The 17031-nt window shown below is 40.2% G+C and overlaps 1 protein-coding gene across 12 annotated transcripts in view; it reads left to right on the plus strand.

Annotated features, from left to right (window-relative positions):
* The window catches only part of ZNF385D (zinc finger protein 385D), a 752238-nt gene that overhangs the window by 581415 nt on the left and 153792 nt on the right, over positions 1-17031 (plus strand). For all 12 annotated transcript variants that reach the window (XM_059728861.1, XM_059728862.1, XM_059728856.1 and 9 more), the window contains one exon: positions 7463-7573. In XM_059728861.1, coding sequence (XP_059584844.1) covers positions 7463-7573 — 111 coding nt within the window. The remainder of the gene's footprint in view (positions 1-7462; positions 7574-17031) is intronic.

The raw sequence follows: 17031 nt of genomic DNA on the forward strand, positions 1-17031 counted from the left end.
TATTTAAAAAAATATATCTATTTTAATACATTTAATTAATTAATACAGCTTTAGTATCACAAATAAAATAGATTATATAAAATTGTATCTTGATAGACCCCCTCCTCCTCCCCGCCCCCCAAAAAAAGGAAATACAGTTTAGCAAGTAAATGATATTCAAACAGTTTGAGGTATAATTTGCATATGTAATTAGTAACAATCAGTGAACCTGAAAAGAGTTGGAGGCTTATCATTTTCAAACTTGTGTGCAGTCTCTTCATTCTGTTTCCCTGATAGTCAGATTCCTCCATTTGCAGTTCTGGACTGGTCCTTCCAGTTTATGCCTTCCAATGTTTCATAGACCACAGTACTTCCCCTTTTTTTTAACCTCTCTTGACTCCTACAGAATTTTTTTTTAATGTTTATTGGAAATTCGTGGATTGGCAGCAATTCCAAAAAGAAGTCTCCAGAAAAAATAATAATGCCAAATATTATTTAAGCACTCTCATTCTTACTGCTTATCTGCCTTGACTTTATTAGGATCTGGGTTTATAGAGCTATATTTAGAAAAGCAGTTCTGACTTGCTGTGTCAAAGAACAATTGGCAAGGAAGGGATTCCTGCATTTGAACCAGCTTTTCTTAATCACTTTGGAGACCATCCAGAACACTTTGCCTATAGAACTACAAGCACAAATCATAGGTACCAGAATCTAGAGGTCTAGATGTATAGGAAGAAGACAGAAAAGATGCAGTTGTACTTCTGATATGAGGAATGAGACAGAGAAAATCTAAAGGGATATTGATTCCTTATTTAGGAAGAAACAAAACAAAATCTACCACTTGCAAAAATTGCTTTCTGCAAACTGATTACACTTAGTGCTTAGACATTAGTTCTCGCAGAAATCGAAGCCCCCTTTTAACTTGAAATCCTTACCATATAGGTGGATATGCTCAAATCCTTGAGAAATTAGTTGTTCCAACCTAGTGACCATTGAAGCAACTTTTGTATTATACTCTAAGTGTTTCTTTCCTGGATGGCTGGCCCCTGATCTGTGAAGAGTATGGTACTTCAGAAACTCACTGACAGCTTATGCATGTTTCTGTTGACAGTCTAGGCTACTATCTGTTAAACAAACACAAATGAACCTAGTTTCTGTAATACCTCTATATAGAGAGTCAGAAGGATGGTGCATACTTGGGAGGTGGCAAAGGGTGTGGGGGTATGGTTACAAGAGAAAGGTAGGAAAGTGGAGGAAGACAAAAAGGGAAAAATTGAGGCAGAGGACAACTCATTCCAGAACTGAATCAGAAAACTGTGAGTTCCCAGGTGATGGCATAGAAACTGTCATCATGTATGACACTGGCAAAGACAAGGACTGAAGGTCAGGTCTTACTCCATCTATTAAGCCTCTAAATGTGATTCTATTTCACCCTGCTTGAGTACTGAAAAGCCTTCCTTCTCCTTGCACATTAGAGCAAGGTAACATGCCTTCATCTTCTTGTTGGCTTTAAGGGACTTGGACAGGGTGAACTAGGCAGATGGCAGGGTAGATTTACTGGGTGGAACAGGTTCATCTAAGTGCCACTTACGTGCCTAATGCATAGAATAGGGTTTGGCCCAGAGTGTCTTGATAATCTGAAAGTATCACTGAAGTATGAGTAGAGAGAAGAGAAACAGATAAACTGTGGTTGGTAAATCATTGTGATCTTTGTCTTTTGGCTGGTGAGACTAGTTTCCCAATCCATTGGTCATGATGTCTATAAAACTTGACACTTATCTTTATTTTGGCTTTCTTTAGGCTTTTAAAAAAAATATTACTGATTGAAAGACAAAAGATACTGAATGCAAATAGAATATGGAGTAGTTATTTTTATTGCTCAGGGCCGCCAAAGACCGTGGGCGCGTCTACATGTGTACCAGACTGTGCAGTTGTTACTGTGCAGTCATTTAGTACTTGCTTAAGCAAATACTGCCATTACTGCATAGTCCCGGCACTACACGGGTCATTTCTGACTCTACTGAGATGCAGCAGTGTCGGCGTCGTGGTTTGTGCCCACTAATGTTACATCACTGTAGTGACGAGCTAAGTCGCTGTAGCTAATCGCTACAATGAAGTAGTATTTCATGTAGATGCGCCCGATCAGACCGTATTGTAGTAGGAACTGAATATGCAGATAGGGAGAAAGTCATTGCTTGGGAGAGCATACTATTTCTTTATAATTAGAACACAACAAGGGAGTGTAGGAAAGCGTTGGGTATAATTGGGACAGAAGGATAACAGTTACAGGATCATATGGGTCAGCCATATGCACAGCTTTCTACTTCCAAATATTGGAATAATTTTTTTCTTTTATAAATAAATAACATCAGTTATCCCCAAACGCTGCCGAAACTATCCATTTTTAGTTGCCTGCTTTTTTGAAGGTGTCTCAACAGAAGTGAGTCTTGAGGAGGTTGTTGAATTAAAGATTAGGCTAGGGAGGATGAGCTACACATTTAGAGGCAGCATGGAAGGAAGCATGGGGATGTGTACTTGAGAAAAGAACACATAGATATTCCAGGTTGGTGTGATTGGTGGAGCACAGGGTGTTTTGTAGTGAGACAGAAGAGCAGACAAGCAGGAGGAAGGAGCATAAAGAAGTATTTTAAGGATTAGAACCAGCAAGAAGAAAAAAGTTTCTAAGAAAGGATTCAAGCAGCACAAACTTTTCCTGCTTGTGTACTTACTTTCAGTGTTGTAGGAGTGGACTGAAGATTTCAGAGTCTTTCGAGAAAAGGTGTTCAGCTGGAAGATGCAAAGAAGCATATCTGCTCAGATTTTGCAATCTTTCCTGAAGGCCTGGCCTGATATCTTCTTTATACCAGTGCAGTTGGCATTAAACAAATGTAAATAAGTATCAGACAGATGATACAAACCTTTTAAACTAGGATAACCTCACCATTCCCAGGGGTAATTATTGCTGAAATAATAAGAAATACAGCTCTAGCAGTATAAATGATACTGATTTTTAGCTATAACTTGTCCATAACTATCCCAGTGTAGCTGGTTGCTAAAGGTGAACAGGCTATTACTTATTCTCTGCACTTATTGGTAATGTGCAGTGCTATCTATCTATTGTGTGAGCTATCCTGGGGAAACTACATGTCTTTATCCTGATTCTGTAGTGGTCTGGATTGGTACACAAAAATGATGGAAACAGTATGTATTTATCTGTCCATAGCGTAGCAGGCTTACCTTTTTGGAGCTTGGGTTGAGCCCCAGGATTGAGGGTCTGCTGCTTGATTGGTGGAGCCCACCCACCAATCCGGAGGCAGCACAAGGGAAGCAATGCCCCACCCTTTTCTGAAGGAAGGGGGCAAGGAACAGCTGGACCTGAATCAGAACTGCACCAGCCAGGTCCGGAGAACTTTGGGGGTGGAGCCCCTGAAGAGTATAAAAGGGGAGCGTGCTCAGCACACTGGGGGAGTTGACAACAAGGGACAGCAAAGAGAGAGGAGCTCCAGAGACGGCCGTCCTTGGGACCCCACTAGAGCTTCAGCAGTGTGCAAATTGGCACGTGAGGATCAGACTCTAGGAGCCGCTCTAGGCGGCTTGAGCCTGCGAATCCGGCAAGCGGCTGGGCAGTCGGTGTGCAGATCGGCATATGGAGAGCTGGCCTTGGGAGCAGCTCACGGCTGCTCGGGCCTCACCCAGTGTGAGAGTCAGCTCATGGAGGACCTGCCTGGGAGCAGCTTGTGGCTGCTGAAGTTAGCCCTGGCCCTAGGCCGAGTGAGCAGAGCCCCACAGTGCGGCTCTGCCTTTAACTAAAAGAGCCCTGGTACCCAGAGCAAAGCCCGGGAAAGGGAGGGCCCCCAGTGTGAGACCAGGGAACCAGACCCTGTAAGGGTTTGACTCCCATGAGAGAGACAGAGAGCCCTGGCCTGCCCAGTGCAGGGTGCCAGGCCACTGAGGATTGCAAAAGGTGCTGCTGGAGAGAGGCTGTCATTGGATTGGCTTCTAGGGGACGAGCCTTGGCCACTTCAGAGAGGAAGCATGAGTTGCTGGGGAAGCAGGCCCCACAGCGGAGGCAGGCATGGGACAGGAGGGTCTGCCACCTCCACCCTCCATTGCAGGAGGGGCATGTTCACATTCCAGGGCCCTAAAGGGGAGGGGCTCCAAGGAAACCCCTCGGGGAGGTACTGAGTACACTCCTTATTTTGGGTGATTGCTGTTGTGTCAAGGTCTATATAGCTATCAGTATTCTTTAAGGAAGTTTGTATGGTTTATATGTTCTTAATGTGTTTAATAAGTATATTTGTATTGTTACTTGGTAGGTCTAGGAAGTATTATTAACTTATTTGGGTTATATAAGTTGAGTCCCCATGCGTGTTTATTGTGTTGTAACCTTAACTATCTTGTTCAATGTATTAATTATTATATATGTTGTAAGTTATATGGTTTATGTGAATTGTGGGATATTATATGTAGTGATATATGCCAAGCTGTATTGTAAATATTTCATGTTTTATCTTAAGTATTTATTATAGTAATACATTGTGTATAGTTAAGTACTCGGTCTCAGCCTGGCTCTCTAGACAGGAGAGGGAACTGCTCTAGTAGCTGGCCCTTCCATCAGCACCCTGCCTGACCCCCACCACTGTCATTGGCAGACAGGGCACATCCCCCTGGGTGTACCCGGGCTACAATATCCCAAGACCACCTGAGGCATTGGAATGAATACAAAAGGTCTCAAATTTCTAGTTTGGGGTTAATTTATTAAACACCATATTTTTAAAGGAATTTAGCCATTGCTTAACTCAGCAACACTGTTTTAAATAGCTTTATAAATCTAGGCTTGACTCATTTTCAAAAATGACTTGTATAGCACTCAAAGTCAGTGGGATTTAAACTCCTAAATAATGTGGGCCTTGCAATACTAAGTGAAGCAGTGCCAAAATACCAACGCCCCCAAAGCTTCAATGACTATGGAACATAGTTATATCAGTAAAGAGTCTCTGTCTTAGTATTAGAAGTCAAGTGGTACAATTAGGTTATTGCTCTGTTGTCTCCCCTGCCCCCTGCAGCTCCCCTCACTCAGGAATGAACTCCTAAATGCAAAGTTATCACTGGTTGATTGTTTTCACTATATAACTTTCACATAGGGATGTGCTCTTTCCTGCTGTGTGCTATGTTACACTGGAACATCAACTTTTCAAACATGATGTACAACATGAAGAGATATCACATACATGCTGCATAGATCAGAATGCAAGGTTATTCGACTGCACTGAAGCATGGTATCATTGCAGTGTTTGATATAATCTAGCTTTAACCTCTGTTCTTTATTTTTATTGCAGTAGCACCCACAGGTCCCAGTCACTGCTCCATTAAGCTCGCAAATGTATAAACACCCACAGTGTTTAGCTTTGTTCAGTAAAACCAATGTAGCTAGTTCAGTGAACCCTCCCCTCACATCTATATACAGAACCCAGTTTTTTTTAATCATCTGGACATTTTCTGCCATGAGCTAACCATATAATATTGACCATTGAACAGCCATGAGCTGATACAGGTTTTAATGCTGAGAAGTTCTAGATTAATACCAATAAAGGTAAAGAGACTCTGTCTACCACTGCAATTCCCATGAATCATTGATTACTCACAGGAAAATCTCTAATTCTTCACTTATCAAGTATTTCCTATGTTGCCTGAACCATAGGTGCACTAACTGAAAACCAGCTTAATTTCTTAACAGAAATATAAGAGAGATATGCAGTTTTCCAGGATGCATCGTGGACAGGATTTGAATGACTCACATACTGACTTCTATGTCAGGCAATTTCTGTAAAAGCCTATAATAAAATAATTCAAAGACAAAGATTACCAGTTGCTTAAACAAGTGATTCACATGTTGTTGTAAAGCTATTTTAAAATAAAAAATAGTTTCAAATATTTGTTGTCAAAAGGGGAGAAGTAATATCCACTTTGACCTGTAGGTTTCTAGAAACTTATTTCAACACTGGAGCTGAAATCTTTGGAGTACTTCTGAGATTTGAGCCAAAATGTTAGATTGCTTACCTAACCAGACAATCTTATAAGGTTTTTTACATCTTGAATAACAGAAAGACTCCAAAACCCCCCAGCTACTGCATCAGAATTTTGTCCAAAATGAATCACTCTTCTCATGAAAATTTGGGCATAGCAGAAACACAGGCATAAAATAGGTTAATTTTTGGACCTACTGTTGTAATAAAAACCTGGCCCAGATTATGTGTATTCCAGCTCCCCCTCCCTCCCCCATCAATATACAGAGACACAGCTTTGATCAGCGGTATCAAAGGAGACCTGTCTTTGCCCCTCTCTTGGACCGCCGAAGCAGTGCAATGAGGGTGTAGGTAGGTTGTATACAGCCTAGAGATAGATCAGCAGGAAGCCAACAGGGATGTGAATCACTCCCCATCCAAGACAGTTTACCTAGCCCCAGTGCACATAATTCTGTAAAGGCACAAAGAAGATCCCTTGAAGAGGACTCCAAGGACAAAAGTGAGCAAGTAAATTCTCTGGTAGAATAACCCCTTAAATATGTATTTTCCTGGTGAGTTTTGGATGGAACATTGTCAGATGTGTTGGAGAGACTCTGGTGAAACGCAGGGGCAGGAGAGAAGCAAGAGTGTAATACAAATCAACTGACACAAGAAGAATGCAGACGTAGCTGCTAAGGCAGCCATGTATTAACTAATATACTCATGCCCATCACCTAGAGAAGAGGGTAGGATAGTATTCCTGATTAACCATTGTTGGAGTTACTTGAGTCAGGCCCATTTACATTGTGCTAGGGGCCACAGTTCAACTTGTAGATGTGTTCTCTGAAGAAGAACCAAAAAGCTGAAAATAGGTTTACTTAAATGGCTGAAAAAATAATCTTCAGATGGTTGGAGGATGATATGGAATTTACCTTGGCTCTTACAGAAACAGAAATTGCCTTATATAAAAGCTCCATTTCTGGAATCCAAGGAGATGTTGAATATTTTCATATTTGGTAATTGTGTCACCATGTGCACCAAGCTAACAACCCCACTGTTTCAAGCTGTTTATATGTCCTCAATAATTTTTCTTTCCCTCCCCTTTTTTTCTTTTCTCCAGTTTCTTGATGTCTTGTTTTATTTAGTTAGCTATTTTTTCCTGGGGTAAAAATAGTTTTGCATTTTTGGTGGGAAAACATGCTTGGTGTTTTTTCCTTTGGCTACCCTCAGCAAAGTAAGATTGGCACTTTTAGGGTTGTAACTAAAGAAATGCATTTAGAGGTTGCTAATCTCATTCCTCTTTGTTCCTTTTTATTTTTACTGTGAAGTAATAAAAAAGAAATATTTCCAAATAAAAAATATCTGCTATAATGTGTGCTATGGATTGGCACTGTGTAGATTCTTTTTAACACTGCAAGTGGCATAGGCAGCTGTCCAATGGAACAGAAGAGCTTTTATTTCTCTTCCTTTCTTTACAGATGGACCCAATTCAGAAAGCTGTAATAAATCATACATTTGGGGTTCCTCTTCCTCATCGACGAAAGCAAATCATATCATGCAACATTTGCCAGCTGAGATTTAATTCTGATGTAAGTTGACCATCTTTCTATCATTTTAATAATGTGTACTTGTTTATTGCAGGTGTATACTGATTGAAGCAAAATGAGATACACAATGCTTTCCATTTGTGGATCCACAGCAGGGTACTGCATACTGTATACACACTGGCCAGATTCTTCCCCCAGTTATAGTCACAGCACAGGGGCAGTGGTGATTACCCATTGCAGCCACGTTTGCCAGCGGCAGCTGCTTTTTTTGCTTCTCCCACTTCCCCCCAATTCAGCACCCAGAGCGGGTATCTGATTTGCCACACTCTAGTCACACTGTTTGTGGGTAGATTCCCAAAGCAATTTCCAGAGCCTCTTGTAGAAGTCAAAACTTCGTCCAGTATTAGCAACAGAATAGATGCAGCCAAAATATTGGAGCTTAGGTTACTCCCAGAAAAGAAGTGATCCACAAAGAGTTTTTGATTTGCAGTACTGTACTATGTGAATGGCAAACCTACACACATGAAGAAACATTTTCATTTTACTGAACCTACTTTTCATTTCTATAGGATTTTGGTGAATGTAATTTAAAGCCATGAGAACAACAAATAGATATTTGTTCTGTGACCCAGCGCTCTACAGCAGTTCTACTGATGAAACTTTATTTTTAGATACCAGAGATAGGTTTTACCTGACAGTAATGAATAGAGACTCCATTTACTTACTGTATGACAGTATTATGAAAATGTTTACAAAAAACTGTTCTTTTGGATTTTTCATTTTCGTTCAAGATACAGAGTCTTCTCCCTTTTGATAGAGATTTCTTTTAGACTAGAAGAACATTTTTTCTGGTTGCATGGTCTCAAAATTAAGTTTCAAAGAAAAATGAGAAAAGGCAGTACGCTAGTCTCAAACTGTTTAGATTCATTCTAAAGAAGTTATCTATAAATCTTCCTGACAGCTGTGTGTTCAATATTTCTTTTTAAAATAAATCTTCTCACACAAGAGAAGGGAGGAATGAGAAAATAACTAGTATCTGTCCATGCTGAGAAAGATCATTGAACTGGCAAAAGCAGGTTCTGTTGAGTCTGGTTTGGGCAATGACCTTCTGAAGAGATCTCCATTTAGTCTTTGCATTCTTGGTATATCCCAAGCCAACAAAGCTTGCTTCACTATAAGCATGAATTGTTCAAGAGCTGGTATACTAGCTGCTGAGTACTTTGACCTTAATTTGGAAAGTGCGTACTGGTAACTATGTGCTCTACTTTATACATGCAGTTACTGTCCATGAGAATTATTATATACTTAAACCCCTGGCTGGATTGGAGCCATAGTGGTAAGCTTTTTGCAGAAATAAACCTCAGTTGATTTTGTGGGGAGCTACTCATAAGCAAAAAGGTAGAGCTATTAGCAAAGTAACATCTTCAGCAGCAACTGCCTGTTAAGTAGGTTAGCTCTTACACCATAGACTCTTTCTCTCTTCTTTTTAGTCTTCTGCAATGGAGATCTCTGAATGATAATCCAGTTTACTTACGATTGGAAGATCGGGCAGGGATTTGGACGCGTGCATAGCACTAGAATTCCATTATGAAACAATAAAAAAGTATTTCCAACTATGCTAGCCAGAAACAATTGTTTAACATAAATAGCAACAGCAGTGAAGCTCTCAAAAAACTATGAACTAACATTTGTCACAGAGAGTCTTTATCAGTCATCTTTTTTTCTTGTTTTTCCATCCACCACTCAGCTATAGTTAGTTCCAGTCTTGCTGGCACCAATCCTTGAGGCCATAAAGTTGATGCTAAGAGCATTCTAGATGGTTAAAGGATTTTATGCCGGCCAATCACATTCCAAGATGCATAGAGAGTCAGGATGGAGAAATCAGAACTGGGGAATTATAGACCAGTTAATCAGATGTTAATGTCTGGACAAATACTGGAAGAAATGATTAAACATTCAGTTAGTTGGTAACCAGAGTTACAAGGTGGTAAGAAACAATCAACACTGGTTTGTTAAGAATGAATTGTAGTAATCCAATTTCCTTCTGTCATAGGATAATAGAAATAATTGATGAGAGAAGTAATGGATGAAAGAGAAATCTAAATGTGATATATCTTGACCTAAGTAAGATTTTTCATACAGTCCTATGTGACTTTCTCATAAACACCTAGGGAAATATGGTTGCGGTAAAATTACTATATGGTGCACAACTGGTTGAAAAAATGGTTGATAGAATACTTAGTAATCATTCAGTGTCAAACTGGGAGAGTGTATCTAGTAGTGTTCAACAGGGGTTCATTCTGTGTTTGGCATTTTCCTATATTTTCATTATAACCACCATGATGGAATAGTGTTCAGTTGAAAAATCTGTGGGTGGCACCAAGCTCATGAGGGAAGTTGCAAGTCCTTAAGAGAACAGGATTAGAATTTGCAAAAAATGTTGATAAATTGGAAAATTTTAAGAAGAAATGTAATAAGGACAAGTTCAAAGCACTATGCTTAAGGGAAAAATCAAGCACACAAATACAAAATGGACAATAAGCGACTTGGCAGCAGTGTAAAAATAAATGGTCTGGGGATTACAGTGGATGAAAATCTGAATGTGAGCCAGCAAGGTGATGCTATTAGGAAAAGCTAAATTCCATTTTATGATGTATTAACAGGAGTGTCATATTTAGGAGAAGAGAAGTAATTATTTTGCCTCTACTCAGCCATGGGGAGCTTTAGTAGGAGGGCTGTGTGCAATTTTGAATGCTTTAAGAAAAATATAGACAAATTGGAGAGTATCAAGAGCAAAGCAACAAGAGTGAGAGGCTTGCTAAGTGTGACCTATGCAGAAAGTTTGAAAGGATTGAATCAGCATAGTCTAAAAAAGAAGGCTGAGATGGGGACATAATAAGCCTTCAAGTAAATGGAAGGTAGTTTAAAAAGGACAGTCACAAGTTCTCCCTGTACACTGATGGCAGGACAAGAAGTAGTAAACTTATTGTTTGGCAAGGAAGATTTAGGTTGAATATTAGGATCGGTATAAAATAGTTATTGGATGGCTATAAGGATAGAGGTCCCTATCAGTTGAGGTTTTAAGAGCAATTTAAATAAACATCTACGTAGTGGTCTAGATCAGAGTGGCCAGCCTACATCACACATGCCACAAGTGGCACAGGCAGCCACAGTGTGTGTGGCATGTGGCAGATTGAGTAGGGCATAGGCAGCACAAGGGCAGAGAGGGAAGGAAACAGAAAGCAAAGCAGCAAATTGGGCAGAGAGCACATGAAAGGAAGCAGAAAGCAGAGCAGCAGATTGGACAAGGGAAGGGCACTTGGGCAGGTTGTGGCATCAATTTGCGGAATGCCTGTTAAAAGGTTTGGCCCGTACTGGTCTAGGTGAAAATGTAAGGACTAGGTCTCTACCAGGCCTACATTTCTTTGATTTTACACATCAGCAGAAGTATATAGAAATCCTTGTGGATAAAGTAGAAGATCCATTCCCAGAATTTTTAATGTGGTATTTTCCATTATACAAAACAGATACAAATAACTCCTGAAACATGAGACATTTTGGGGAGAGAATTTGAAGGGCTCATTCTGAGGTAGCTGCATGGAACCAGTATTAGCATGAATAAATGGGCAATTGAGATTTTATTTGAGATGCACAGTCTTGGCAGGAGATGTTTTTGGGCAGGTTTTCAGAAATTGCCTCCTTGGGAACAGGAAAAGGCTTAATACTCCTAATTTCTCATGCTTATTCAAAATTCCACATTTATACTTACACCTTTATTATTCCTCAGTCATTTCAAGTCTAAATCTAAGGTACTCTAGGTTTATGGTATTTCAGTCATTTTCTCCTGTATCTCAATGCATGTGCCTCATATTTTGCCTAACATAGTTGTGTTCCTGATTGTTAAGTTATATCCCCTAAATTTAGAATCCTGTTTTGTCATAAAAACATCTGTTTCTGTTCTTATTATAATAGTTTTTTTTCATTCTCAGCAATGGCTATGGGAAAGCATATTTATGTGCACTGCAGGCCATCAAGCACAGTATTGCATTTTCATAGCATACCTTTTCTCCTTTTGGTTTTTATCAGCAGAGTAAATCTCTATGAATTCACTTTTAAGCCCTTTTCTAGGAAAATAAATAAGTAAATAAAACAAAAATTAAAAAAACCCTACCCGTGCTGACTCTTAAGACACCCAGCATCCCATTTAAATCAGTGGCACTGTACATAAGCATAAGAATTCACACAGCATTGTGGCTATAGTGATAATATATTTTGTCTGTCACCAAGCAATATAGATCCTGCACAGGTGGTAAGCAATTGCTGATCTGTATGTAAACATACTTAACCTTGATTACAACATCTATGGGTACCTTGGAGTATCCAGTTCCCTCCAGTTTAATCTGAAATGGTGGTATTGTTGTTATTCTATGCTATATTTGTCCAAGGAAACTGTACTGTTTTTATAATAAGAGGTCAACTGTGAGAGACGATTTCAGATATTAATGCATGTGCCATTCATTTGAGATCAGATTATAACTTAATTGAAATACAGTAGATGTCAACACTTTTCCACAGATGCTAGTATATGGTGTTCACTGGAAAGAAGTAGTAAACAGTCGCAGAAAGTGATTCCTGGGGAGATTTCTATGGAATCTATGGCATTTATATCAATACATTCTAGAAACCCTGAATAATTGAAAAAATATTTGAAATATATGATTTTTGGCATTCTAAAAGTCCAATAAAATAACATAGAATGCTTTGCACTTACATAGCGCACTTAACAAATTTAAAAACAACCCAATAAATTTTTTTTGCACAGTTGGATGTGTAGTGGCTTCTGTTTTTTATAGGCATAAGCAGCACATTTTACAAGTATTACCTTCTCTTTCCTAAGTCAGAGTTTTAAAAGCTGGTACTGCAGTAGAAATTGCAGTCACAACCTGCACTGTACTGTTTCCATACTTTAGCTCCAGATCTTATATTTCAAGCTTTATTTTATTTTTTGCAAAAAAAGAATTTCATGTCTTTGTTTTTTTTACTTTTACCTTCCCTCATTACTATTTCAGTCTGGGAGATTGCACTGAACTGAATAATTTTCTTAATGTAGAATTAAATCCTCTAGCTTACCTGAACACACTAGCAATATAGAAGGGCAATATTCAGCTGACAGGCACATGCTTTTTGGTTGAACTATAACAACTTCTAAACTTTGAGAGGTTGTGGAATCTACATCACTGGATGTTTCTAAGTGCTGGTTAGACAAATATTTGCATGATATGGTTGATATACCATAGGGGTGATCAAGAAGGGGGCTGGATTAGATGACATCTTGAGGTCCTTTCCTTCCCTTTTTCTCTGATTCTGTCTACCATCTGTGCGCGCCGGGTCTGACCCCAGGTCGCTTACGTCGCTCTGCACGCGGGCTGCGGCCAGCAGCCCGGGCAGGCCAGGTCGGAGAGGGCGGGCGCCGAGCTAGAATTAGGCACAGACACGTAACGGTTGATTTTAAGATTATTTTACTTACACCGAGATGGTCGTGGTGTAGGCTGAGAACTTGCTTGAGTTGCGGTTACAACAAAAAATACGAACACACGTGGAGGTTGCAAGGCTCCACGCAGACAGAACACGAACAATCACGTGGAGGTTGCTAGGCTCCACGCAGACAAACTCCAGATGTCCAGGACAAGCGCGCATTAAACTCGTCGTTACGTCTTATAGTAGGCTCCATTCGAAGACAGGAAGAGATGGGCGGTGGATCAGTCCGCCAAACTCCTCTGAGCGACACACAGGGTTTCTATTACCCTGCCGCGCACACCCAGAGTCCCCACGAGATGGATGCGGAGTCCTCTTCGGCTTGGGCGGAAACTGCTCAAGCCTCTTATACGGCTAGCAGGCCAATCGCTAGCCGCCACATGTGAATAATTTAAAACTAGCCAATTGCGGGGCACGAATTTGCATACGACGAGCGGGAAACCTTTGCACCGTGCATTTATGTGCTGCAAAGGAAATGCACCCTGCAAAGATCGCTGCAAAGTGGCGGGAACACTTCCCTGCACGCGGGTTCTCTGCGCAGCAGAACTCCTCCGTGCAACGAAGCTGTATACCCACGGGGATAATTCTTAGTGCTGAAGCACACACAAAAAAAAATCAGACCTTTGAGTCATGACACCATCCTCAGCATTGCTCCCTAGGGAACCTAGAACACAGGGACAGATCCAGAGGCAGTGCAGTGGCTGTATCACATGTGGACTCTTGGAGCAGAACCTGCCCAGAGCCACTGCTTTCTTGTGACGCCAGAGCCCTGCTGCTGCACATCCCCTGGTTTCCCCTGCTGCTGAATTCAATGTGGAGGGGAGGAAGGAGAATGGTATTCAGCATCAGCCGTCCCACCCTGGGATCCAGAGCTGAAAAGACTCCACCTGGATCCTGCTAAGCTCGGAGCTCATTGCTTATCCACAGGAGCTTCCATTGACAAGGCAGTAAGCTTAGAGTGCTCTGCAAATGCAGGGCAAGGTCAAAGTGTGTGTGCACCCCTTTGTCCCATTCCTACATCTGCTACTGGGAGAGAATGGTAAACATACCTAACTTTGATTATAACATCTATGGGTACCTGGGAGTATCCAGTTCCTTCCAATTTAATCTGAAACGGTGGTATTGTTGTTATTTGATGCTATACTTGTCCAAGGAAACTGTACTGTTTTTATAATAAGAGATCAACTGTGAGAGACGATTTCAAATATTAATGCATGTGCCATTCGAGATCAGAATATAACTTAATTGAAATACAGTAAATGTCAACACTTTTCCACAGATGCTAGTATATGGTGTTCACTGGAAAGAAGTAGTAAACAGTTGCAGAGTGATTCCTGGGGAGATTTCTATGGAATCTATGGCATTTATATCAATACATTCTAGAAACCCTGAAGAACTGAAAAACTATTTGAGATATATGATTTGTATATATGAGAGAATGGTATCACTGTCACAGATTTCCCCAGGAACCCCCACTTTGTATAGTCTCCCTAAGTCTCCCTAAGTACCTAGCTCAGAGTTGGGTGAGCTCTGGCTTTGAGTTGAAGATCCTTGCTGTTCAGTCCTTGGCTATCCCTGGTTACCCATGGTCCTTCCTTGAGGAATTACCTTCCAGTTCAGTTCCTGGGAGGAACTTTTACTTCTTCAAAGGGAGAAGTATACCCAAAGTCCCAAGCAGCAAAGCAGATATCTCTCTTTCAATAAAGACATTTACTGGGGCAAAAGCCACATAGCAAAAAGACCTCCAAAGAGTTAAGCAGTCCTTCTATCCACAAACCAGTCTGCACAGACTTGAACACCCCAAAGTTAGCTGAGCTGTTGTCTCTCCAGCATGCACACTCAAGTACCTCAAAGTAAACTCAACTATTCCCTTTTTAGTCTCTTGGAGATCTACAGTTTTTCCAACTGTTCTGTTTTTATCTTATGCTTATTTCCATTTGCTTCCCCCTGAGGCCTCCTGGGTATCATCTCCAAAGGATGTTTACCAAGCCTATCTAAACCATCAGAAGGCTATTCAATTCTTTGTTGCTGGTTATGTCTCTTAATCCTTTCTTTCTCCCTTGTACAAGCAAGCCAGGGAAACTAAGGCATGCAACATGATTATAACATGAACAGAACCATGATTATAACGTTGAACCAGAAATATTACAACAAAACCAGTCTGTCACAGTCATCCATCCAAATCAAGAAACAAACTAGAGTCAAGTGGCCACAGCTTTCTGTCCCTTATAGGAATAAATCGGTCTCATCAAAGAGCTGTGTGAACATAGAGCTTGGTCAAACAACAGGGCTGTATTCAAAATTTACTCTTGCTGAACAGAAAAGTCAGGATTTGACCCTAGAGAGTCTGCCTCCAACAACTGTTGCTATGGGTAAGGCATAAGAAAGGGCCATAGCAACTATACTAATTTTCCAGGCACTGCTTAGCTTGGGCCAACATTTCTGAATGAGCTCACTGGCCTGCTTAAACTGCTGAGCTATTTTGTTTTCAATTTTTTGTGGCAACTCTGATCAGCAGAACATGCATGAGCTCTCAAAAATGGCATGGATATGCTGTATAGTTTCTACAAATAGGGAAAGAGTCCAGTTGTTTTAGATAATTGTAGAAATTACAAAGGTTTCAACAAAAATGAAGGTTATTTATAATTAATACTATCTTAACTGTTAGGTATCCAGGTTGTAGCCATATTGGTTTAAAGGGAAAGGCAATCAGGGCTCATGGCAGAGGTGATAGCTGTTATTAGACCAACAAGATTTTGACAAAAAATAAATTCTTTAATTGCAAGCTTTTGGGAACAAACACCTTTCATCAGGTGTCGGAGAACAGATTCATGTCTGAAAGCTTACAACTAAAGAATTTTTTTTGCAAAAATCTTGTTAGTCTAATCAAAGATATCATCTCTACCACAAGCCCTGATTGCCTTTTCCTCTAGACCAATATGGCAACAACCTGGATACCTGACACACAGAAGATATTTAATTTTTGCCAATTTAAAAATAAAATCTTTATAATTTCCCAAGGAGGAAGCAACTTTGTCCCCCTGAAATCTGATACTGCTCCTGCCTTTGTTCAAAGTAATTTGCATAATCACAGAGAAACGAGGGGGAAAGGTTGTTGGCTCCGGATTGGGGGAAAAAGGAAAAGAGCCAAGCCCTCTTACATCTATGTCACGTATCCTTTCCATCTGAGAAGGCTGGTAGTTTCAATTATACGTGAAGAATACTGAGAACGCTAATAAGGGATTTCCAATTTCTCATTGTTACCATCCATATGTTTTGGACAAGCAAAAACTTTTTCTATCTCTCTACCTCAGTTTCCTCACCTGGATTAAGACACTTTCCAAAGTACAGCTATTTGAAATCATCACACTCACAATTTCAATCAAGGACCTCCCAAGAAAATTAGTTACTCAGCTGAAGTGTCTGGCACTCGAAGTTGTCATCTACATTCTGGTAGCATAGGGGCACAAAACCTTTCTTGGTGGCACTGTACTCTGTAATTTTAGTGCTAGACTTGATTTCCAAAAAGGGATTTGTTGGAAGCTGCCCTTTATTGACTGATGAAGGGTTCAGACCAAGCAGGTATGTGAAAACTAAATGTCTATTTTGGGAATATTCCTTCTTTGGCCATTAGATCATTTATACATGCCATATATTCAATCTAAATCTGGAGTAAATCAAATAACTTTTTAAAAGAACAAGTCAAAGTTAGGAGGACATAATATAGGGACTTTTTAAAAATATATTGTCCACATAGTTTCCCGTTAGCTGCTACCTAAAAAGGGGGATTGAATTTCACAATGTTTACTTTGAACTGTAGATTATTTACTGTGCCATCTTCACTTTGCTTGATATATTTATCTAAAATGATAGAAATTCCAGTATGAGGAAACTGTGATCTCAAGCTATTAGTCATGGGTACAGTCCACACATTTCACATCGTAATAACAAAACATTATCTGCCT

The sequence above is a fragment of the Alligator mississippiensis genome, chromosome 5, assembly GCF_030867095.1.
Source record: "Alligator mississippiensis isolate rAllMis1 chromosome 5, rAllMis1, whole genome shotgun sequence".
Lineage (NCBI taxonomy): Eukaryota > Metazoa > Chordata > Crocodylia > Alligatoridae > Alligator > Alligator mississippiensis.